Source organism: Rhinopithecus bieti, unplaced genomic scaffold, assembly GCF_001698545.2.
Source record: "Rhinopithecus bieti isolate Rb0 unplaced genomic scaffold, ASM169854v2 scaffold_789, whole genome shotgun sequence".
Lineage (NCBI taxonomy): Eukaryota > Metazoa > Chordata > Mammalia > Primates > Cercopithecidae > Rhinopithecus > Rhinopithecus bieti.
In genome coordinates, this window is record NW_016803200.1 from 479,165 (window position 1) to 504,154 (window position 24,990).

General features: G+C 37.6%; 1 protein-coding gene across 1 annotated transcript in view; it reads left to right on the plus strand.

Annotated features, from left to right (window-relative positions):
* Positions 1 to 24,990, plus strand: part of LOC108527520 (guanylate cyclase soluble subunit alpha-2-like) — a gene marked incomplete at its 5' end in the record, with an annotated part of 85,006 nt that overhangs the window by 28,717 nt on the left and 31,299 nt on the right. The window contains 2 exons of the mRNA XM_017868843.1: positions 4,499 to 4,560; positions 11,890 to 12,011. Of these exons, the coding sequence (XP_017724332.1) occupies positions 4,499 to 4,560; positions 11,890 to 12,011 (184 nt within the window). The remainder of the gene's footprint in view (positions 1 to 4,498; positions 4,561 to 11,889; positions 12,012 to 24,990) is intronic.

Here is a 24,990-nt window from a genome sequence, read left to right on the forward strand (position 1 = left end):
ACACACACACACACACACACACACACACACAAACACACACATCTTTACTCTCTGCCTCCTGCCTGATCCCCGCACCATCTGGCGCGGATATCCTGAGCAGGGACTGTGTGGGAGCCTCAGCGGGACTGTCTGAGCCTGCAGGGCCAGCTGCTGGGGACTGCTTCCTCCCACTCTTCAGGGATTGTTTCTCTGGCTCTGTTGGGACTATTTCGTGGTTGGCTGTTCAGATCTCATGACCTTTCATGAGCATAACATTTAATCTGTGGGGGTCAGTCACTGTTGGTCAAGTATAGTGAAGCTATTCATGAGACTAGAGATGAAGATGGCTTTTTGCTGCCATATGATGGAGGCTTTTGGGTACCCTCTGTTGGTACCCTCTGTTTGAACCCCAGAAAATATGTGTGTAGGACACTGATGGATGCTTCCTTTTTCCAGCTGGCTTCCTCTCCATTGCTACTTTGTGTTGAGTTGGGACACTAGGAGGTCACTATCTATATCTTAGTTTGGGGGGAGAGAAAATTACAGACCTCTTGAGTTTCTTTTTATGATAGTAGGAACAGTGGATTTTCTCCTTTCCCACCCTTGTCTCTTTGATCCTCCAGCATAGGGCTATAAAATTATTAGGCCACTCAGCAATCCTGTTGCACATTCTTTGTGTACAAGGAAGAAAGTTCATGGGTTGTTTCTTAGCAGCTGTAAAGTAAATGCCTGAGGTCTTGACTTTAGCTATGGTGTTTCAGCATCCTTCCTACTCACTGGCAGGCCTGGCTTTAGTACTATCCTCAGCCTTAATTTTGAGAATTCTGCTTGCATCACTGTCTCTCTCAACTGATCTTAATGTTTCATTGGAAATAATTATTAATCTAGCCGCCATTTTTCTGAATTTTCCTCTGTTCACTGGAATTGGTGTCAGCTTCTTGTAATGAGAAGTATCGGTAGCTTTATTGATTTTTTTAGGTGATAATCTTGAAACATTACACCTGTGGGATGAGTTGTCTAATTGAAGTCTGTGCTCCTCCACTAGATTATGAGACTCTTGAGGGTAGGAACTATGTTTTTCAGCTTAGCATAGCCATATCTCTTATTTATTACACACCTACTGTGTGTCAGAGATGTTGCTCTATTATTTCAGTGTATTCCCACAAAAATAAGGTACACATATATAACAAACCTGCACATTCTGCACTTGTATCCCAAAACTTAAAGTATAATAATAAAAAAAATTTAAAAAGGTCATTAAACTAAAAAAAAAAAAAGGTACACATAAGGAATCTTATTTCAGAAGAGCTTAAGTAAATTGCCCAAAGTCATCTAGCTAGTGAGTCACAGAACTTGCTTTTGAATTCAGTTTGACTTTAGAGCCTCTTTTCTAAATCACCTTTCCAACCTCCTTCTTGCAGAAAAGGACAGATGCACATAAGAGGACTGGGATCTTGGCCTGTAAAATGTTGGATGGTTCTCTTAAGTAGGAGACAGTTATGGAGCTGCATTCTTAAAGAAGAAGATAGAAAGTTTGCATGTCTTCAAAGCCCTTGTTCCCACTGAACTACACTGACTTGCATCACTGGCATACATGGGCACTTATATAATATAAGTTTGTTGAGAGCTGGACCCTACCACCCCAGAGGCAGAAGTCATCTGATGGGAGGCTTTGGCCCATTTGTGGGTCTTCACTTCATGCTTTTTACTTAGGACAGAGAGGCTGAGATTATGTGAATTTGTCTCTCACTGATAAGGCCATGGGTTGAGGCCATCAGACAAACTCAGAACTGGAATGAATCCATGGTGATAAGATATTCGGAGGGGCCAGGAGTGTGTTGAAGTCAGTCTTGGCTTGCTAAAGTTAGAAGATGCTGTGCAGTCAGCCTCTATGCTTGTGGTTTAGGGCATTAGCATGTGCTTGCCCACTTTGGCAAGAAATAGGAAGTGCATAAATACTTTATCAACCTGAAGCTTTGTTGGATGTGTTCAGAGAACATTTCCTTTTAATGTATTTGGAAACTATAAATTTAAATCCTGCTGGGAGTGGAAGTAATTGCTTCACACAAGAAAAAAGCTAGGTCTTTAAAAGGCTTAACTCCTTTCACAAATATGTGCTTTTTAATGACTGGGAAATTCCTGGTACAGAAAAAAATGTCCTTTTGTACAAATGAGGTCATTCTGGTCTTAAGTGGCCCTGTGCACTCTAGTTCCTGCTTTCTGTTCCATGTTTTGTGACCCGAGGTTATTGGAAGGATCATCCCTCTGTGGATATTCACTGCTTTTTGAACTTGTTACCAAGGGGAAAGTTAGCTTAGGAACTGCCAAGTCAGTGCCAGAAGTCCAGATCTAAGGAGTACTGAGCTAGTGACTGATAGTGATTGGGTTTAGATTGGTCATGGATTGGGTTGTTAAAGCATGCTTTCTGTGTATGCTAGGATCCCTATGTCTGATTCATTCTCCTTAGATTTCTCAACCATTCCACTGCTTCTTGGTTCAGGAATGATTTTTCTTTCCTAGGTGCATATCATTTACTCTGCTCTGAGTCTGCTTGGATGAGTAGAAACATCTGTGCTAGTCTGAGGCCTGGTGTAAATGAAAAGCAGCTGCTGAAAGAAGTGGCTCTGTACCTCTCTTTTGAACACTTGCAAGCTGATTCCTCCTAAAGTTAATTTGTGAATTGGCTTGGCTAACGTGCAGTAGGTATCTGAGGCCTTACATTTGTGTGGTGAAAGGGTTCTCCTACATGGTAATGTAGAGTAGATCTCAGTGGATGCCCTTGATTCAATTTAAGCTCACTTTCCTCTAACTTTAACTACTGCCTACCAAGGAGGATGTTAAAGATTCGAAGAGTGTTAGATAGGGAGAGTGTTACATCTGTCTTGGATGTTTTTATAAAGAGGTGGACATGGAGTGGGTGCAAGTGAGATTTGACATAGACCTTTGGGTCTTTTTTTTTTTTTTTTTTTTTTGAGACAGAGTCTCACTTAGTCACCTAGAACGGAGTGCAGTGGGGTGATCTTGGCTCCCTGCAACCTCTGCCTGCTGGGTTCAAGCAATTCTTATGCCTCAGCCTACCAGGCAGCTGGGACTACAGGCATGTGCCACCACGCTGGACTATTAGTATTTTTAGTAGAGACAGGGTTTCACCAATTTGGCCAGGATGGTCTTGAACTCCTGACCTCAAGTGATCCACGTGCTCGTCCTCCCAAAGTGCTGGGATTACAGGTGTGAGCCAGAGTGCCCGGCTCCTGGGGTCTCCTTTAGATGATATATGTTTAAGACAGCCACTTTGAAGGATTAGCAATTGGAAATTGATATTTATTAACTGCTTCTTAGGTACCAGCACTATGCTAGACCTTTTCTGCAGATTACCTTTTTAGAGGTAGAAGGCTTGTGTAGTTAATTAGCAGCAGCCCATGCGATTCCCAAGCTACCATACTGCCTCGCATCTTGAAGGCTTTGTGTTACATTCGTGTTCCCCTAGAATTCATCCTTGGCTGTAATTGATCAATGTTTTGATGAGGCCTTGAGTGCTTTCTTTCTGCTTAATTGACTACAGGTTTTTGTTGTTTAAAACAGTCTCTCTCTTGCTACTGAGAACTTGGTTCTTATCATAACTTCCTAATAAAATCTAGGTTCTAGGATCTTGGTGTCCCATTCATGACTCTCTAAGTCTGAAACTCCAAGTTCAGTCTCTGTTGCTTAATTTCTTGATCTGGGATTAAGAACCTCTGTCTTGAATCATTGTGGAGAAGAGATTATGAAATGTCATGAGCTGCTTAGATATTTGTTGCAGACCCCATTTTTTGCCTGAAACACTTGTGGCCCATCCAGTATGCTCCAGAAAGAACCTTTGCTTGAATTCTCTTGGGACATGGAGGAAGTCAGGCTGACTGCTGTGACAGTCATGGCTGTGGGTCCTGGATCACTGGCTTCCCATCCTACTCTGCCTTTTTATTAGTCTCCTCAAAGAACAGGGAAAAAAAAGATCATTTAAGTTTAAAAATATCTCTTATTATAAAGTTGACTATTTTAACTCAATTTATCACTGCTTGCTAGACCATCCTTGAAAACCTTGTTAAAATGTAGAAGAAAATATGAAGATGTGCCATTTCATTTCAGTTGGTCATTACCTCATGCAGATTACATATGCTGGAAAGGAAAAACTGTGACTCATGTTTCTGCAGGGCACCCTCCCCACTACCCCCAAGGCCTGGGTTTATTGTAGGCAGCCAATGAGTATTTTATTGAACTTAATAGCTGGCACAAAAGATTTGAAGAAAACGTTCCTAGGAAATACTATCATAATTGAAATTGGGAAGTTCTGTGTAATTGCTGAGTGCCTCATTAGTTTCTGTGAGGAAAATACAAGGCATGATGCAAAATGGGTTAATATTGTGGAAGGAAAACTCTCAAGAGGTAAATCAGAAGCTTCACCTATCTGCCTACGATGCTCACAATGGGAATGGTACTGATTTGCTGATAATATGTTTTTATTATTATTATTATTCTGTAGCCTCAGACGATACAGCAAACTCTCAAGAGGACACTGCAGTATTATGAACATCAAGTTATTGGGTAAGTAAAAATTGATTTTGGTTATTATTGGGGGAAAATTAAAGGTAATGACTCAAACGTAGCTGTTGAGTATGTGATTTTCTGCTACCCAGGTCAACCTTATTTTACAGTGGCTGTGTTCTCACAGTGTTGGGGGTGAAGGCTTATTGGGGGGGTCCCTTGGAGTGATTTCTTTTGGCTTATTTGTGCTTAATTATTTTAAATGAAAATACTTTCTGGTATTGCTTTTCCTTTTTTTTTTTTTTCTTGGTCTTCTCATGTTCTTGCTCTCTTTTTCTGATGTTGACTGGTATAATTTTGCCTTACTAATGTGGTAAGGTTTATTGGTGCCAACCCAGATGCTTTGGGATTTTAGAATCCTTAAGTAGAGTTTGATAAAAATCACTACAGCCTTAACACAGTTCAGTGAGAGGAATTAGTTTACTTAGAGTCAGGTGCTACGTATTTTTCTTTATTATCGCCTATTTCTTGCAGTGGTTGTGATGTGGTGTAAAGTAAGAAGACTTGAGGTCAAAAGACAGGACTTCAAGGCCTCACTAGCACATAGATCTTTTACTAAGTAACTTTATCTCTTTTGTAAAATGTGATGATAATAATAACTACATCAAGGATTAGATGTAATGATTAAATGAGGTAATTTCAATGAAACCATTTTGTAAACAGAGAGCTCCAAATGAGTATGAGGTACACCTCTCATTGGCTATGGCAGAAAGCAACTGGCAAATATGAAAGCCTAAATTTACTTACTCATGCAATCTAGTTTTTAGAGTCAATTTATTGACATTAGAGACAATGTATATTTTTAATTTACCTTGTTAGTATTCTTTATATGGTACAGCGATTTATCTTTGTAAAATTTTAAGAACTTTTGAGAAGTCAGTATTCAAACTGGTACTTCTTGAACTGTTCTCAGTATCATTCAACATTTATGGCTAATAGTCATTGCTATAGGGATCAAGAACGTAATTTTGGCTATTAGGGTATAGTGTGATTTTTTTTCACAGAACAGAAAGGAAGAATTATTAATGGAAAAATAATCTTGGTACCTAGTACAACGCCATATACTTTAAGTGCTTGATGATTATGTTAATTGTCATTTTGAAAGGAATTGCTTTGAAACTTTGTCATACTAATCCTCAAGAGTGTAGTTCTAGGAAAAACATATTATTTAAACTCATGAGATGGCTTTTAGTTTGAGGTCATTAGTGATTTTAAATGGTTTATCCTAATGGAGATAAAGAATGTCAAATTAATCTTTCTCCACACATCCTAAAATAAAACTTAATCACTCTCATTGACTTGGCTGCTTTCAAAGTATGGTGTTTGGATTAAATTAATATACTTAAAGTAGTTCCTTGTATGTGGTGAGCACTACATACTTGTTTGCTCTTATGTTTATTGTTATTAATATTTTTATGACAATATCCATCATCAAAGTCTAATCATTTTCTGGGATTATGAGTGTTCTTTCTCTTTTGAAATAAAATAACTGATGAAATATTCTCATTTGTGAACTAAAGTATGTAAAGTATGCCTTCAAGGCAAATTGGAGTGGGACTCTTATAATGTGATCAAAATAGATAACCAGACTATATTGCTATAATCATAAATTTTTTTTCTCCTTTGATAGAATGAAGGGAGTTCTCTTTTATCCAGCTAGCTGCCTCAGCCCTCCCCTTCTGCCTATGTAGACATGGCCTGTGGTAATTCTTTGTCCATTGCATGAATGGTCTTTTCTTAGTTCTGTTTATTGCATACACGGTATAAAGAAAACGGAGAGTTTGACACCAGTATAAAGAGGGGTCTTGATGTCTGGCCTGATTCAAATAGGCCTATTAGCATATTTTTGCTTGGGTTTTGGCTGATTTCTCGGACTTGAAGTACCTTTGCTCACTGACTTTATTTGCATTCACGCTGATGAAGACAAAGGGGTCCTGTTGACAGCAATTTTGCCACGTTTGCCTTTCTTGACTATTCCCCTTTCTTGCCTTTTTTCTCATTGATGACTTTCCTGTCCAACTTCCTCTTTTGCCTTTTATTCTCCATCTTTCTACTTTTTATTTCTCTTTTCACAATCAAAAAAGCAGAGCAGCTAATATCATTTACCCTTGAACTAAAAAGCATTTGCAACTGTGTGTTGTTCCTCTTAAGAAAATACAATTTAAGTCTTCTTATCTCTAATTGTGAAAAAGAATGTGTTTCTTACAGTTGAAGGGATTTCAGAATCCCTGAATTGAGAATTGAGAGTAAGTGCCGACAAGCATAATTTTAGTTATTTTTCAGCAGGCGAGGTGGGAAGGAGATGCTTTTCCTAATCTCTGAAATGGGGCTTGCTTAAAGGTGTCTTGAAATAACTCAGCATTTAAATACTTTGTGTTGAGGTGTTGAAGCAAAACAGGTAACAGAGTATGAGCTAGCCCTTCTCTTTTTAATTTCTTAATTATCCTTCAATCACTAACCTTCCTTTCCTTTCCTTGAAAACTCTGCCCTTAATCTGTTTTATTTATCAGAGCTCTAGGATTGTACAGTTCTGCTCCTTGGATTCGTATACTGGTTGCCCATAGAAACTCTCTGAGGCTTTTTTTGTCTGCCAAGACTGAGACTTGAACGCAGGGAGCAGCTGTTCCGAAGGGTCACAGACAGAAGGACTGGGAGGGAGTAGCCGATGGGACTTCCTGTTAGGGAGTAAGATAGCCTCTCTGTACCTCATCCACTTTATCTTTAAACATTATTCTGCTCCTTAATTTATCCATTCACTTGTTCATTTATTTATTCATAGAGATCATTCAAGTTGGGGAAATGAGTGCTAAAATAATTTATTCATGCAATGTGATAAATCTTCTTCTCTTCATCTCCACTATCGTCATCATCTCTCACCAAGACATTCTGGTCTAATTTTCTGGTTTCTACTTTTGTCCGCCAATATGTATTTTCACCACAGCAAAATGATAAAAAATTAGATCATGCCACCTTCTTACATGAAACCAATGGTTCTCAAATGTTAATGTGCATCAGAATCACCTGCCAGCCTTGTTAAAACATATTACTGGGCCCTGCTCCCAGAGATTCTGATTCCGTAGATTCAGATGGGGCTCAAGAAACTGGCATTTTTGACAAGTTCCCAGGTAATGCTGATGCTGCTTGTCCATGCATCACACTTTGAACCCCCTGCTTTAAACTATATAATGGTTTATTATGGTAGAATAAAGTCTAAATTCTTTCTGTGATCTGGCCTCTGCCCACCTCTCTAATTTCATCCCTTTCCACTTCCCTTTTTTTCACTCCATTTCAACCTTCTGTTGGTTTCTCAACTTCCCCACCTTAGCTTCAGGGCCTTTGTATGTATTGTTTCATTTTTATGTAATGCTCTTTCCCCAGATGTTTGCATGACTTATTCTTTATATGCATATAGATCTCTGTTAAAATGTCTTCTCTTCAGGAAAGCTTGCCCTGATCACCCCCATCTAAAGCATCTCTCCATCACCTACCTCAAACTCCAATTGTGTCAGGTTGACTTTGTGGAAAATTTTGATTGCTATATAAACTCTACATATTCATCCTCACTTGGAGAGCTTCTTGTTCCCATAGCACTGTCTTTCCTTCACCTAGAATGAGTAAGGGGGTATTGAGTGTGCATCTTTATGTTAGTTGCTCTTTAACTCAGACTTCTAGGGAATGGACTTTCTGGGTGTTGTGGGGTGGAAAGATTAGTGAGAAGCAGAAGGGGTCAGTAGGAGACAGGCAGGATTCACTTTAGAAATTAAAAGAAACTGAGGATGGAGGAATGTCTGTTTATAATAGTACTTTTTTTCTTATATAATTCTTGCCATTATCTTGTGCTGTTTCTTCTCTTTGTATGTTGTGGAAAGATTGTGTTTTGTAAGTAGACATATGAGAATTACTAGACATAAAGTCAAGCTTTGCTATTGAATAATCTTGGGAAGATTACTTAAAATCCCTGAGCCTCAGTTTTCTCATTTTAAAAATGGGAATAATAACAGTGTTGTGGTGAAGTTTAAATGAAATCTTAATGATAATAATGTGCGAAGTCACATAATTACATAAAGTAGTTAGCATAGTACCTGGTACATAAAGATAATCAATAAATGAATTGAATTATTATTACTACTATTAGTAAATGACTCTTTTGCAATTCAACTTTTGTTGATTGTCTTCAGTTTATCCTCCTGCTGCAATCTTTTCCTGTCTTTGTTGGGACTTTTAAAGTTTAGAATCTGTTGTTTAGCATCCGGAGCTGAAGATGCCCAGTTTGTGTTCTAGCAACAGTTTTCTTCTTAAAGAGAACACTTTTTCATTGATTTTTTTTCTTTTTTTGACTGAAATTTCCATCTCTAGAGGGCTTGACTCAATTGCTGTCACTCATATTTGTACTATATGACTCCTACTGGTCTATGGCTCACAAAAATGGATTGCCATGGCAGTGTAGATGAAGCACAGATTTCTTCAGTAAACTGCTGTGGAAGATGTGATAATCTTTCTGAGATACAGTGTTCACTCACTATATATTTTAAACAATAAAGAATAAAGAAATGTGTATTCAGAACCATGCCACTAATTTTATTCTTTTTTTTTTTTTTTTGCCATAATAAGCATTGTTGTGTTAATATCATGGGTAGGACTGTTGCCAAACTCATATTAGTCTGGGATAGAAATTCTTATAGTCATCTAAAATTAAATTGTATTGCTCCAATTATTAATGTGAGCCCTATGTTTGTTTTATACAGCCAACCTTCTGTTTCTCTTTTTCTTTTGACAATTGAGGAGAAATTAAGCCACAATAATTTCAGTAGAACACTAGAAGTGAAATTAAGAGTGGGTGAATTATGATTATTCTGGGAAACAAACTTCAAGGATATTACTTAAACTATCATGATCAGATTTTGTGGCTTACATTATTTTATCTAAAAATGATCTAGCTTTTTTTTTCATATATTTACATAGAAAAACTATATCTTTTTGAACATAAACAAATTAGACAAAAGCTAATATCTATTGGTTGTTTACTGTGTTGGAGGAGATATGCTGGGCACATTCCATCTTTTATTTAATCCTAAACATATTGCGTAAGAGTACTGTATTAAGCACATTTTACAGTTGAGGAAATTGAGGCTGAGAGAAAGAAATACTTTTTAAGGTCATTCTGATAAAAATGGTGGAGGTTGAATTAAAAATAACCCTGTGGTTGCCTGTGTTTAACGTCTGTGCTCCTTGTTCCACCTTTTGAGTGACTCCTGCATTCTGGAAACTGTGGTAGGCATTTTGCCTAACTGGTTTATTGGAGTCTGATCTCAATGAGGTATACAAACATGAAACCATTTTATTTTTCCCTCCACTCACATCAAACATGCTAGGATACATCCCCTTTGATATTAGCTTAGACAGATTGCTCTGTTTTCTAAGTACTTCCAAGAATTATGAAGTTCACTTCAGGCCAATTTAAATCTTTACTTTCATATCCAATCTGACTCTAATGTTCCTTTCCCTGTCTGGGTCAGGCCTTGGCCTAAGAGGCTTGGAATGCAGGACAGAGTGTATGACGTGGGTTTTCGCTCCTCTTCTCCAGGCCATTCCTTTCTGGGTCCCTTTCTCTTCTGATGTATTGGTTGGAGCATGAATGAAATGGAAAATGGCAGAAGCCTTTTTAAATTCGCTGGGGTTGTAGCAGTCCTCTCTTGGCTGTGATGCCCTCACTGGGATGCATATATGAGTTCTGCCCTGACTGCTTCGGATGCCACAGCTCCCGCACCTAAGGACTTCACTCTCTTGGTCTTGGTAGTGGGAGCCCTGTCCCTGGCTGGTAGTCTCTAGATTGGAAGAGCACCATGACAACCAGACAACTCAAGCTTGCCTCTCTCTTCCCTAACCCATGAGAAACTCACATATTTGCCCTGCCAAATGGTGGGCCTTTAGGTTACTCCCAATTTCTCTCGATTTCTTTTCCTTGTTAATGACTCTCTCCTGAGTCTTCTTCCTTTTGTCAGTCAGACATGGGAGTATGATCAGGAAATCCACTGCCTCTGCAGACGTTCACTGGGGAATGAGATGGGAGATCCCCAATCTCTACCAGCTATGGATCCCCCTCACCAACTGGATGTCTGCAGGGAACACTCCCCTTTTCTCCTTTTCTAGGAGGGGAGGGGGAAAAGTGCAATAGCACTCTCTTCCTAGGCCAACTCCTGACTCTTCTGAAGATTTTATTTTGAAGTCTTTCTATTCCTTTGCTTCTGTGAGCTGGTGGTAGGGTGACAGGGGCAGTGGCTATTTAGTCTCCTCTTAAGTCCTGAAGAAGAGCTCTGGTCTTCTTGGCTACCCCTTTAGAATGTGGGAGGATTTGGCCTTTAATGTCCTCAGCTTATTTTGTCTTAGCTCTCATTCATTGGCAACTCAAAAAGTCCCAGTCAATATCCAGTTACACGGACATTGTGTTATTTAGTCCTCACAAGAACTCTAGGAGGTACTTCCATTTTATGGGAGAGGAAAGTTAGACTAACAGAGATTAGGTTACTTGCCCAAGATCTCACAGATGGAAAATGGTAAGACCATGACTCAAATTCTGCTAGGTGTATGCTGCTATCTTTTTTTTTTTTGAGACAGAGTCTCGCTCTGTCACCCAGGCTGGAGTGCAATGGTGTGATCTCGGCTCACTGCAAGCTCCACCTCCTAGGTTTACGTCATTCTCCTGCCTCAGCCTCCTGAGTAGCTGGGACTACAGGTGCCTACCACCACGCTTGGCTAATTTTTTGTATTTTTAGTAGAGACAGGGTTTCACTATGTTAGCCAGGATGGCCTATGGTCTCAATCTCCTGACCTCGTGATCAACCCTCCTCAGCCTCCCAAAATGCTGTGTTTACAGGCATGAGCCACCGCTCCTGGCATATACTGCTATCTTCTTGACTGTGATAAAAGTTATGGTGTGTTTACTTTCAACACTGTTGAATGCCAGGACACCAAATTAACGTTGTTAACTCTTCCTTTTCTAGGCAGCTTCCTTATGGAAGCAGATCACTAGCCTTGATGACGTGCTTACAGAGTGATACATTAGCTATACAAAGCTGATATATTTTTCGTTCTCCTCAATTTTTTTCACACATAGCTTTCTTGTTAACAGTTGCCTTCAGTTCCAGGTCTACACTGCAAATGCTGATGTGAATGGTGGGTTACACCAGAATTATGTCTCAAAGCTTCACTTATTTTAAAATGTGATTATGAGGAAAGCATAGACTGCGTGTGCTTGTGCGTATGTATATGAGTTGCATTTGCAGATGCTTTCAAAAATTTCTCCTTATGCTAATTTTGTTTTCTTCTTAGTTACAGGGATGCAGAAAAGAATTTCCACAATATCTCTAACAGATGCTCCTATGCAGAACACTCCAACAAAGAAGAAATCGAAGATGTCTCAGGAATTCTTCAGTGTACTGCTAATATACTCGGTATATTAACTATGTATTTATATGATTGAGAGAGAATGAAAGAGAGGGAATATCGAGGTGGAAATGTTTCATGTTCTACCAAAGAGAGATTTGGAGAATATGGCAAGTTGAGACCCAGACCTTGTGAAGTGATGGGTGTTAACTCTCCTGAAGATGTTTGAGTGGAAATTGCTTGCATGCCACTTACTTAGAGATGGAAAAACATCAAAACAAAGATACTTAAATTCCAGGGAAACAATTTCAAATATTCACATGTGAATAGTATTAGCTTTGTATAATTCATATTTCTTTGGCCCTTATTCTCAGCTGAAGTTGTAGGATCTTTTTTTACTCTCAGTCATACTCTGTTATTTCTGGGAGGTCCTGGTTGGGGCAGAAGGGTGGCCCACAGGTACTCTTAACACTCTACAATCCAGCGTTCCTTTCTGTGGCCTTGTCAGTGAAGCAGGTCATCTACTGAGGTGTCTTTGCCCTACTTGGGCTGGGGGAGTGTCCGTCTTAAAGGTATTTGTACTTATGGCAGAGGGGCTGTTTTTGGATGCTCCAATATGGCTAAAAGGTAGTGTTGTAGATTGCATCCAATCATACAGCCTTAAGCTACCATAACTGAGCTGTTCTACCATGCTACCTGAAGTTCTTGGTATGTGAGAGCTACCTTGTATTCCATGCAAAGTGTTCTAAAAGAAATATTTTTTTTTCCTGATGTCTTACAGATGTTTCTAGTGAGAACTTTCTCTTTAAGTTCTTTTTAGAATCCTTTTTTCTTTATGACCCAGATAGGAATCCATGGGGTGCTGGAGGGTGCTAGTGGGGAATAACAAATCTTAGTGAGCGACTCCACACAGAATGCAGAATCTCTTTTGGGGTCAGGTGATGGAGAATAGGGCAAACCAGTTTGCATGTTCTTTCTTTTCCTTTAAAGTACTTTCCCTGGAGACATCTGAGTTTCTCCTACAAACAATTTTCAGGTCACTCCAACCCAAGAGTCTATCAGATTTTTCTAAACATGCCTGACTTCTAGAGGTAGAGTTCTTTTACATTCAAGCTGGGAATCCAACCGCCAGTTGGCTACATTTTCATCCTAGGTAACTTTTGTAAACACAAAATCGAATAATAAGAAAATGTATCCTTTTTGTGAGGGGAGGCGTATAGATGTTAGTGGTTTGTCTAACATCTATAACAGCATGCAGGACGGTGATGGGTAGTGAAAAGGAGGCCAAAGATTCATCGCCTTAATCTTAGAACAACTGCAGGGATGTCACAATATCCAAGTAAATCTTATGACTGGAGAAAATCAGGGTGAGATTAAAAGAGACATTACCCGAGAGCTGTTTAAAGTTTTCTGATTTTATATTTTCAAGGACTCTCCTTTCAGTAACATCTGTTTCTCTTAATGCATTGTGATTTCAAGGGGTGGGGTGATGATGCCACACTAAAAGGGTTGTATCAGAATCTCAGTGAAGGGATGTTTAATATTTTGAGAGGTTGCTTAACCAGTTTCTAAGCATTTTCCTGACCCTTACATCTTTCTTCTTTATGCTCCCTAGTTTTAGAATCACTGAATTAGAGGGAATAGGAGGTGTTCAAAGATAATGATTACACTGGGGTGCTAAAGATAGTTGGACTGTGGCTTGTAAATGAGTGTGCAGAATTTCCACAGAAAGAAACCCTGGGTCAAACAATTTGAAATGGTGACCACCAGGGGACACTGTTGGCCCAGCACAGTTTAGTTGCCCTTCGAAGGTTGCCCTGAGATGCTGAATAAGTCGTGAGTGAGACGTCAGCAGGCAATGTGCTGCCTGATGACATTAGGGTAAGTGAAGTGTTTATAACTTAGAAGGTGATCGTGTAACAGGGTTTAGATTTCCATGAATACTAACTTTTTTTTTTTTTTTGGCCAAAGAGATACTAGGTCTGATTATTTTCTTCCTCTAAGTAATGATAGGTTGTTCTCAAGATTTAAAGCATAATCTTGTAAAGTTTAAATTTCTGGAGATTAACATTTAATGCCTGCCACCTGCCAACCGGATGCTGGCACAGATGATTATGTGCCTAAGAGGTAGCTGTTCTCTTTGAATAATGTATTTTAAGAATCTTGATATATTGATGCTCTGAGGACAGCTTTAGTGGTCATATTCAGTAAAATCTTTGTTTTTAACAAGTCACGGAACTATGATTAATCTTGGCTTGCTTAGATTTTATCTTTTTTTAAAGTTGTGTTTAAATTCTCTTGTGTGATCATATATGAGAATGAAAGAATTGGTTAGCTTACTGGACAGAAAAGCACCACATAAAAAAATTATTTTTTGGGAGGGTGTTGGGGGGTGGCACAGGAAAATAGCATTTCAACCAAGTTAAGAACAATTTTGATGCCTGGGAACCTTTCTTTTGGACGGCAGAAGGCAATGTTCCAACTCCATGGTTTATATTTATCACCTTTGGGGAGTGTGATTAGATTATTGGTGGTTTATTCACTTATTTGTATGTTGTTTATACTTCATCATCAAAAAAGACTTGAAGTAATAGATCACAAAATATGATCATAGTAGCAATTTTTCTCCTTCCAAAATGGTCATTTCTACCTACTTAGTATAAACAACTCCTCTAGAAAGTTTGGTCATTTACTGGCTCTTCAGGTTGAAGTTTGCTTTTAGAGGGTGACATGGAATAAAAACGAGGACCTGAAGAGAGGGAGAAAGTGAGTTGGAGAAGACCTGTTATGCCTGTGCCACGCGTTTGTTCTCACTTCTTCCATGGGACTCCCTGGGAGCGCATGTTGTGCCCTACAGTGTGGTTCATGCCTCTAGAGTAACGGGAAAGAACTGCTTTCAGATATCAAAATGTTTGCTCTCTGTTTCCCTTTTGTTGGCTTAGAAACTGGTTGTTTCTATTTTCTGTCTCATCATTTACAAATTACGGATATTGATTGTGGTCTGTTTCTTGCCATCTCTTCACCACATTTTGGTGCTTTGGCAATTGCTGTGATAATGGAGGCTGGGCCCTTGAAACTCTGGCCATGCAAAGAAACATAGTAGACAATGCCCTCCCTGCTGGAGGACTTCAGATTTAAATTTATTGCTTTATTTGGTATGTAATATCTTTTGCATACCAAAATAATCTAATTTTAGTTGTCCAAAAAATAGAAAATCTTTTCTAGCCCTAATCTGCAAAGCCTATTTTTAGCTCAAATTAGATAGTAGAAATGTGTTTATGTTCTGTGAGGCAACATTAGTATTTTCTTGGAAATTGTAATGGTTGAATGAAGCATGTATTAAAGCATGTGTACCATGTTTTCTGCTGAAATGTTGCTACTTGTTCCTATGTGTTACATAGTGTTATAGGCAGGGAGACAAAGTGAGTAGGAGAGTTAAGGGAGAAGGATGATAAATTGCATAGTCTCCTTTGTCATAATAAGTTAAACATAAATGAGGTTATGACTATTGCAGTTTTAACAAGTGCTAATACTATTAAGGGTGTTGTGGGTGTTTCAGTTGTTGTAGAGCTCTGAGAGCTACGAGATGAGGGAGATGGGGTGTAGGAAAAAGACTTCCCACAGTAGTTTAGAGAACAAATAGAAATGAGAGCTCTAGGTTAATTTATTTACTGAAGAGTTATAGCATATAAAGATTTGCAGGTTTAGGAATCATCAGTTATTTGCTAAGTATTGCTCAAAGTATAGTTTTTTTTTTCATTTTAAAAAATTTTTTATTTTAATTTTCTGCTTACATAGTAGGTATATATATTTACGGGGTACATGAGATATTTTGATACAGTCATACAATGCGTAATAATCACATCAGGGTAGATGGAATATCCATCCTCTCAATCATCCCTTCTTTGTAACAATCCATTTATACTTTTTTAGTTATTCAAAAATATACAATAAATTATTGTTGACTGTAGTTATCCTATTATTCTCACCTATTTGTGGGAACAAAAAGTTAAAACCACTGGACTCATGGAGATAGAGAGTATAATGATGGTTACCAGAAGCTGGGAAGGGTAGTTGCGGGGAGGGAGGGGGAAAGCATAATGGGCACAAAAATACAGTTAGATAGAATGAATAAAATCTAGTATTTGACAGCACAAAGTATAGTTTTATACTGCCCTTGCGAAGTGCATTTCCTCTCAAAATAGTCGGGAAGTGCATAGCTCTGAAAAGTATTCATTAATGTTTTCTTTGTTTTAAAGGTCTCTCTCTGTCAGAGTGTTGCTTTATCTTCTCTAGAAACGTAACACATTTAAGTCCGAATGGGAGCAATGTTATCATGGGATTATTTTGTTGGGAGAGGGCTAGTAAGGAGGATAGAGGAAAAGACCTTTGGGGCACAATATTTTCTTAGTGTCAGGGATCCTGAAATACTGTGAAATCATTTATAAGATGCCACTGATTGCACAATCTTTAGCTGGTATGGAACTCTCTGTTTTTTTCTAAGTAATAATTTTTTGCTTATATGTCAACTTGTGTATACTTTTTTGTTTCACAGTGATTTGGAATGTGTATTTAGGAGCCTTTTAATTGGTCATAAAATTGTGAAGAATTAGCTTAAGGTTAGGGTTAAGACTAACTTGGGGATTTTCTGGGAATAACTCTAAATAATATAATTGTTTAGCAGAGTAGAATATGTTTAACATATTTATTATCTTGGAGAACTAGTTAATGTAGTAACAACTTACCATATTTATTGGTGAATTAATATTAATAGCAATAAATAACTTCTGCCAATATAGTTCTTGTTACTATAACTTGGTAACTGATCAATTTCCTCTTTCATTAAAGTAAATATTTTCAGTATTTTACTAAAATGAATTGGAATTAAGGTGGTTGGAGGGGAAGTAACTTAATAATGTTACTATAATGTAGTGACTTAGAGCAAGACTGGAGCCAGACTACTTGGGCTGAAAATTCATCTCAGCTACTTACTACCTGTACGAATTGGAATGATTGACTTCATCTTTCCTTACCTCATATTTCTCATTTGGAAAATGGAGATAATATAATTGCACACTTCCTAGAGTTGCTAAGACGATTAAATGAGTTAATTTATATTAAGTACATACTTAGAACAGCATGGTATATAACAAACAAATGGAATGTAAATGTTTGCTTTTATTATTATTGAGTATTCCCCAAATAATGTGTGCATCAGACGCATGAGGTTTGCTTACTTGTTTAGGTGAGGAAACATACTTTGCAAGGTTAACTAACTTGTTGATGTCTTTGGTCAGAGTTAACAAGCCACAGAGGCAGAATTTAAATTCATTTCAGTCTGATTCCAAACCTCATGTTCTTCTCACTACTTTGTGCTGCCTTCCAGAGTTGTTGACTGTGTCATCACTCCTCTGATGCTAATTACACACCATCTTTCCGGTTCTCCGAATTCTTAGACTCGTCATGATGTCACATTTTGCTTAGTGCATTGCTCTTTCAAATGTACTTGGGATAGTTGCTTATATGAGACAAACTTCTTGTCAGCATTGAGGAAAGTGCAGTTTCATTGCAATTTGGATCATTTCAGTTTAGAAACTAGGATTATTCTTTAAATTTTAGGTGTTGAAAATGCACTAAGGGTGATGGTGTTTCCCGTCACAACACAAACATGCTTTCTTGGCTATGCTATAGTAAACACCGTGCCAGTTTTTTTGCTCAGATTTCAAGCTGATCTTGCTACGTTGCTGGCCTCGTATGTTAGACATCGCTGGTCCAGCACAAAACCTGCAAAAAGACTGTGTTTCTGATGTTGCTGATTTCTTTTAATGGAAAAGTTTAAGAATTCATCATAGAATCTTATTAAACAATTTCTAAACGAGACTTTAGGTAGTGGCTCTGTGTAAATTAGAGAAAACTTCTGTTTTCTGCTCTCTGCTTATATACTTTCTCTGAAATAATTAGATATAGTAGGTAGTCCTGAGAAAGAATGAGACCATTGTGTCTGGACACTGCTTCCTATATGTATAGGATAAACACTATAATAAAAACATATCCTTAAGTTATACAAGTCAGTTTTAGAAGTTACAAGGATATTGAGTATGTAGCCTTTTCACTGACTTCTTTTGTTTAGAAGTGTGAATTTAAGATTAATCCATATCTTTGGCAGAGAGCTCATTCCTTTCCCCCAACTCCCCTGAAAAAATACTCCATTTAACATGTACCACAGTTTGCTTATCCATTCATTGGTTGAAGGATACCTTGGTTACTTCCATTTTGGGTTATTGGGTATTGAGTAGGAATGTGCCATGGTTTCCCTCTTCTCCTAGATATTTTTTTGTCTTTTAGGAACATTTTCTTCTGAATCTTGTGACAGACTATTCCCCGTTTGTCCTGTTAAATTTCTCCAGACGTAGCTTTTCTTTTTTGCTGGAAAATCATGGCAGTCCTTTTCTTAATTTGAAATTTTGTTTCTGTGTCTCTAAAGCATTGTTTCGCTGTCACTAGCAGCTTTCTGTCTAGCACTTCTTCTTTGTGTGAGGAGAGGACAACTCCTCACATTGCTAAATTCTTCAGGTTGTCTTTTGTTCTCTTTTATGAACTCTTCAGTAGGGTGGTGTTTATTTTTCCTCTCCCTTTAAGTTTTTTAAAATAAAGTTTTAATATAGTTTTAGATTTATAAAAAAAACTGTGAAGATAGCACAGAAAGTTCTAATATATCCCACACCCATTTTCCCCATTTGACATCATACATTAATATGGTACTTTGGTCCCAATTTATAAAACAATATTGATATGTTATTGTTAACAAAATTCTATACTTTATTTCAGTATCTTTAGTTTTTAACCTTTTCTCTTCCAGGATTTCATTCCAGATACCACATTACATTTAGTTGACTTATCTCCGTAGCTTCTCTTATCTATGACAGTTTCTCAGACTTTCCTTGTTTTTGATGACCTTGACAGCTTTGAAGCATACGGTCAGATCTTTTGTTTGTTTCGTGTTTACTTTGGTATGTGCCCATATGCCCATCATTGGCCTGGCACATGCCCATATTGTGTGTGTCTGTGTGTGCATAGTGTGTTTTGAGCACTTCCTTACTTTCCAGCACTATAAGATGTTCCAGACTCATCTTTCATATTTCCTGTCCCAGTCTAGAATCAGCCATTTCTCTCAGGATCCCTGATACCTTTTATTGCAGAATGGTATTAGAAACCATGACCTGGGCATTGGTTGTACTCATTGCTATTGGGGCGTTTTGCTTCTACGCCCTCTCAGCCAACAGAGCAAAAGAATATATGTGTGTATACTGACTCATATATATATGCCTATCTATAAACATTTTATATGTATTCATCGTATGCTAAATTGAGTTCATACTGATATCTCCAACTTTACTCCGTTACCATATGGATCATTCTAACCTTTCCCCCTTGCTTGTCTATATCCTCCTTTCTAACAAGGAGAAACCTGACTCCCTTTAGCCATCCATTTACTGAATTCTTGAATTCCAGTGTATGTTTATAGTTGTTTCAGAATTGTTAACACAAGCTTCCAGGGGAAACAATTTTATCAACTAGAATACAGTGCCTGTGGGCAGTTTGAGAGTATGTAGTTATGTATAAAGTTTTATAATGTCCAGTCATTTCCAGGGTTACTTAGGTAAGCGCCATTCTACCCCACCACTTCCAGTGAGATTTTTTTTTCATATATTTATAATACAGCTAGATTCTTTCATTATAGTCTTCCATCCTGTGATACTTTGACCTCCTAAACACACATGCAGACACACACACACACATACACACACACTTAAATTTGTATACAGTAAGTTTAGCTCTTCTGCTGTAAAGTTCTATGGGTATTGAAAAATGCATAATGTCATATATCTACCATTATAACATCATACCAAATACTTTCCCTCTTCTAAAAAATATCCCCTGTGTTTCACTTGTTCAACCCCATGTCACCTCCAAATCCCTGGCAAGTACTGATCTGTTTGCCATGCTATAGTTTTGCCTTTACCAGAATGTCATATAAATGTAATCATATAGTATGTAGCCTTTTCACTGGCTCCTTTTGTTTAGAAGTGTGAATTTAAGATTAATCCATGTCTTTGGCAGAGAGCTCATTCTTTTCCCCCCACCCCCTCCCCCCCAAAAAATATTCCATTTAACATGTACCACAGTTTGCATATCCATTCATTGATTGAAGGGTACCTTGGTTCCTTCCATGTTTGGTTATTATGAATTAACTGCTATAAAACATTCAATTGCAAGTTTTTGTGTAGACTACGTTTTCAAATCAGTTTGGTAAATACTTAGGAGTGCAATTGTTGAACTATGTTTAACCTTGTAAGAAACTGCCAAAGTGTCTTACAAAGTGACTGCGCCATTTGCCTTCCCAAAAGCAATAACTGATACTTCCTATTGCTCTTCATCTTTTCCAGAAATCAATATTTTCCATGTTTTAGATTTTAGCCATTCTAATACATGTGCCTTCCTCCTTGAAATTTTAATAAACAAAAGCAGCACCTGTTATCTCTTTACAATTTCTGCATATACCAACTGTAATTAAGAATTTCATTTTCTGGTTTTATTCTAAATACTTTTCCTGATATTATGACTGAATTTAGAAACTGCTTAAAAATTTATTAGTGATAGCAGTGATTGCCCATGATACTACTGTAATAGGTAGACTCTTTCTCTTTGGCTTAGTAACAATAAGTTCCTGGAATGGAGTTATTCAGCATTTATTCACTGGGAAATGAAATATTTTAGGAATTTCAGTGTAACTTTGAGGTGCTATAACCAACAGGGTCCCATTTGTTGAAGATGATGAAATATAAGATGTCCACAAATGGTCTTTGTTAATATCGACATGCTCTCCTAACCCCCAGCTTGCCTGAGTTAAGATTCCTTTCAACACTATCAACAGCCAGTGAGTCAAACTCACTTAACTAAAGCTCCTTTACTCAATACATTCACATAACAAAATTCTCAAATTTCTTAGAAACTCTTCTATTTTTGTTTTCTCAAAGATAGTATTACTGCCATTTAAAACCTGCAAAACTCCTTAGTTGGATAAAACAAAACAAAACAAAAACACTTCTCTCTGACTTGGAGCAGAAGAAATGGAAGCACAGCCAGGTCAGGCCGCTTGCATGGGGTCACACCATTAGCCTGTGGGGAGGGCAGTGTTTGAACTATGAGACTGTGATGGTAGAGCCTGCTACATTACTTATTGACCCCTCCACTGCTTCTGTTACCAAACAGTGATTGTTGTTATTGCTTTTTCTCTGAGTTAGAAGGAAGATTATTCTTCCCTTACCATGTGAGAAACATGATTGTGGACCTGTAATCATTTCATATGTCAAACTCATAGCTTATTTTGTTGCCATCTCATGGAGCAGATTTATAGTGACTTGTCACTTTTGCTTTTTGAAATACTGTTTTTTGTCTTTATTTCTTTTAGTCTTTTAGCTCAAGTGAGCATACCACCTTCCTTTCTCCCCCAACCCTTTTCTTTTGTGTTTTACAACTTTTGTTAATTAAATGAATTATTTCCTATGCATGAAGCTGATGTTTTTGTCCATAGTGTTTTTGTTCTGTTTTCATTGTTCTTTGATGCATAACTCTAACTTTGACTCAACTACAGATGTTAATAACTTTCTGTTTTAATTCTTGTGACAGTTAATGAAAATTTAAGTAAAATTAGAGTTAAATTCAAACATCCTGGGTTCTATGCTAGATAAGTTGTCATTCTTATTAGTCTTGAGTTCAGTTCTTCAGTCAATTTTAAGTGCTTTTGACAGCATTTCTATTGTAATTTATTTAAATTAATCCGGTGAGTAGAGTTTTATGTGTCACAATAAATATGTTATACAAATTAAGATTTTTATATATGGTAAATTCCCCTTATTATCCCACTGTTAGTCCCATTTTTCAAAAGCAAAAATATTAGTCTCTTATTTTCTTTGAGTCTGCTCAGTTAAAGATTTCCATATGTTAAATTTTCCATGAGGGGAGCTGTGGACTGTTATGTATTGTGGGTGATTTTTATAGGTGTTTTGGAGTGCTCTTTTCCCATTTCTGATACTCATAGTAGTACCTAGTAAAAGTGACACCTCCTTCAAATCTAATAAGTTTGAGACCTAACTTCCAATTCCTGGTCTATTGTGGTTTTTTCCTATATTTCCACAAAGTCTGATCTTAACCTTGGGAAATGGTAATTTTCCAGTATGAAGAAAGAAGTTGTAGATTTTGGAAGTACTTGTGAGAATTTTCCACTGTGTTATAAATGAATTTTATTTTAGTCTTTGTGGGCACCTTATGCACTGTTATGTACCAGTGTTATGGTCTAGGATCAGGTGGGGTAGAGAGATTGTTAGGCGGTAGGGAATGGTATGGGATGTGAGGACTGGACTTCACTTCCCCGGTAGAAAAGGACAGTTAGAAGAACCAGTGTAGGTCCCCACAGAAGACATGACTCATTGATGGAATGGAGGGAGAACCTCCAGTTGGTGACAGGCATGAAAAGAAACTGCTAAAGCATATATATAGGAGTCAACTAAACAAGAAACACATGTGATTTTCATAAGCAAGGATACTGAAGTAATTCCTGACTCCTACATAATGGTTCAGGATTGAACATTGTCCAGAGCCAGATAAGTAAAAGAGGAAAAACCAGCTCTGAAAATATCAATTTTAATTTTGAGATTTATACATTTATGCTCTTGTTCTTCCTAGGGAAATATGATTGCATTATTGATCTGAATCCTAATCCCAAAAGTACTTATGTATATGCTAGACTCTAGATCAGTGGACCTTACATTCCACAAGTGATTGTACAGTAGGATCATCAAGAGACATTAATAAATACAAGAGGTCTATAGACATTATACCGAGATATTCTGATTTATCATATCTAGGGCAGAGACCTGAACTTTATATTTTAAAAATATATTCTCTAGATAATTTTAGTATGCACCCATGACTTTTAACAGTTTAACTCCAAGTCTAATCCTGCTCTTGGGCAAGGATGCTTAAGAAACTGTAGTCAATTCTTAGGACATTTGATACCAAGTCATCTCTGCTGTTAGTTGGTACTCTAAAATCCTGTATTTCGCTTTCTGTCTTATTTCTGAAAGTGGGTTGTTGCCTTGTATTCCACCCAATTCTTTTGACTTATTCCTACTTCTCTTCAGGACTTCAGTTCTATTTCTGAATCCCACACAGAAACTGGGGCTCTGCTTTCATTAATTGCTTTTTGTCTTCCAGATACAGGCTTAATGCCTCTTGCTAGATGCTCTGTATTTATCCCTCCCTCCCTCCCTCCCTCATTCCCTCCCTTCATTCCTTCCTTCCTTTCTTCTTCCCTTTTGCCTTTTCTGTATCTCTTTGCCAAATCTCCTTCATGCTGGTAACTGCTGGCTTAGATTACCAGCTTAGACTGCCATCATTTGCGTCACACAATTAGATTATCATATTTTTTTTTCTGATTTTCTTCTGTTTATGTATAAGTGGGCATACCTAGTTCTGGATAAATCCCTCTCTTTATTCATCCCATGTCATTAATTCCACAATGACATGCAATAGGCTTTTGTTCAAACTAATGTCAGAAATAATGGATCATGCATAGTTTTCATAAAAATGCCTGGTTACTGCTATATTTTTTTTTTTTTACTTGAGAGCTTTAGATGACACTTTCCTGTCCACTATTACTATCATTAGGACCAGAAATCCTATTAATTCCCAGAGGACAGTCTTACCCTAGGGGGAAAATGAAGTGGGCAATAGAATTTGTTAATGTAATAGGAAAGGGAAGTTTATACTTGTCTGGGAGCTTTCATAAAGCACAGAGTCATTTTAGGATCTTTATGAAGAAGAAGATATCAAGAGGAATTTCAGCCAGAGGACAAACAGAACAGTGACAAATGATCCTGACTCTTGGGAGTTACTCCACTGAGTGATTAGTGCCCAGGAAAACTTTGACTAAAAATACCCAATTGCCATAATTTTTCTACTTTTCATTCTCTTTCTTCTGGTTCTGTGTACTTCCCCACAACATTTTATGAGACTTCATTCACCTCTTCATTCAATTCTAGCACTTCAGACTGTTTTTCATTAACCTCTTTTTTTGTTTGTTTCTATAACCTTTCTATTTTCCTTATTCTTATTCTTAATCTTACAGTTTAATAAAAAGCAACAATTAAAATCTGCCAAACGTAAGTTTACTTCTCTTAATTTGTCATTACATTTTTGCTTTAGTACTATATTTAAGCTTAATATTCTAGTTGACAAATTTGGTAGTCAAACAACTAACTTACTGCAAATCTGCACAACTTCTTTAATTCAGAGCTCTAAATGATCACTAGGGTTTCAGCTGGACTAGTATATTGTTATATTAACTGCAGGGGAAGATTGATTAATCCAGAGAAGTCTGTATATACTATTGTAGAGGACATGTTTGCCCTGTTAAAGGAATAGTTTTCAAGTACTTTGTTCTCTCAATACAAATATTTATTGAATATTTTGTATTTCTGGGTACTGTTCTAGGTACTGGTGATTATCAGGGAGAAAACAGCAAGTGGGGAGGCAGGCAGTAAAAAACTACAGACAAGTAACAAGTACAAAAACTTCAGAGTGATGCATGCTGTGAAGAAAAATAAGTCAATGGGGCCGGGCACGGTGGCTCATACCTGTAATCCCAGCACTTTGGGAGGCCAAGGCGGGTAGATCACCTGAGGTCAGGAGTTCGAGACCAGCCTGGCCAACAATGGTGATAACCCCATTTCTACTAAAAATATAAAAACTTGCCAGGGGTGGTGGGCGCTTGTAATCCCAGCTACTCGAGAGGCTGAGAGAGGAGAATTGCTTGACCCCAGGAGACAGAGGTTGTAGTAAGCTGACATGGTGTCACTGCACTCCAGCCTCGGTGACAAAGTGAGACTCCATCTAAAAAAAAAAAAAAACAAAAAAAAACAAAAAAAAGAAAAGAAAAGAAAAATAAGACAATGGAATGTAAAAGAGTGGGAAGGGCTTAAGTAA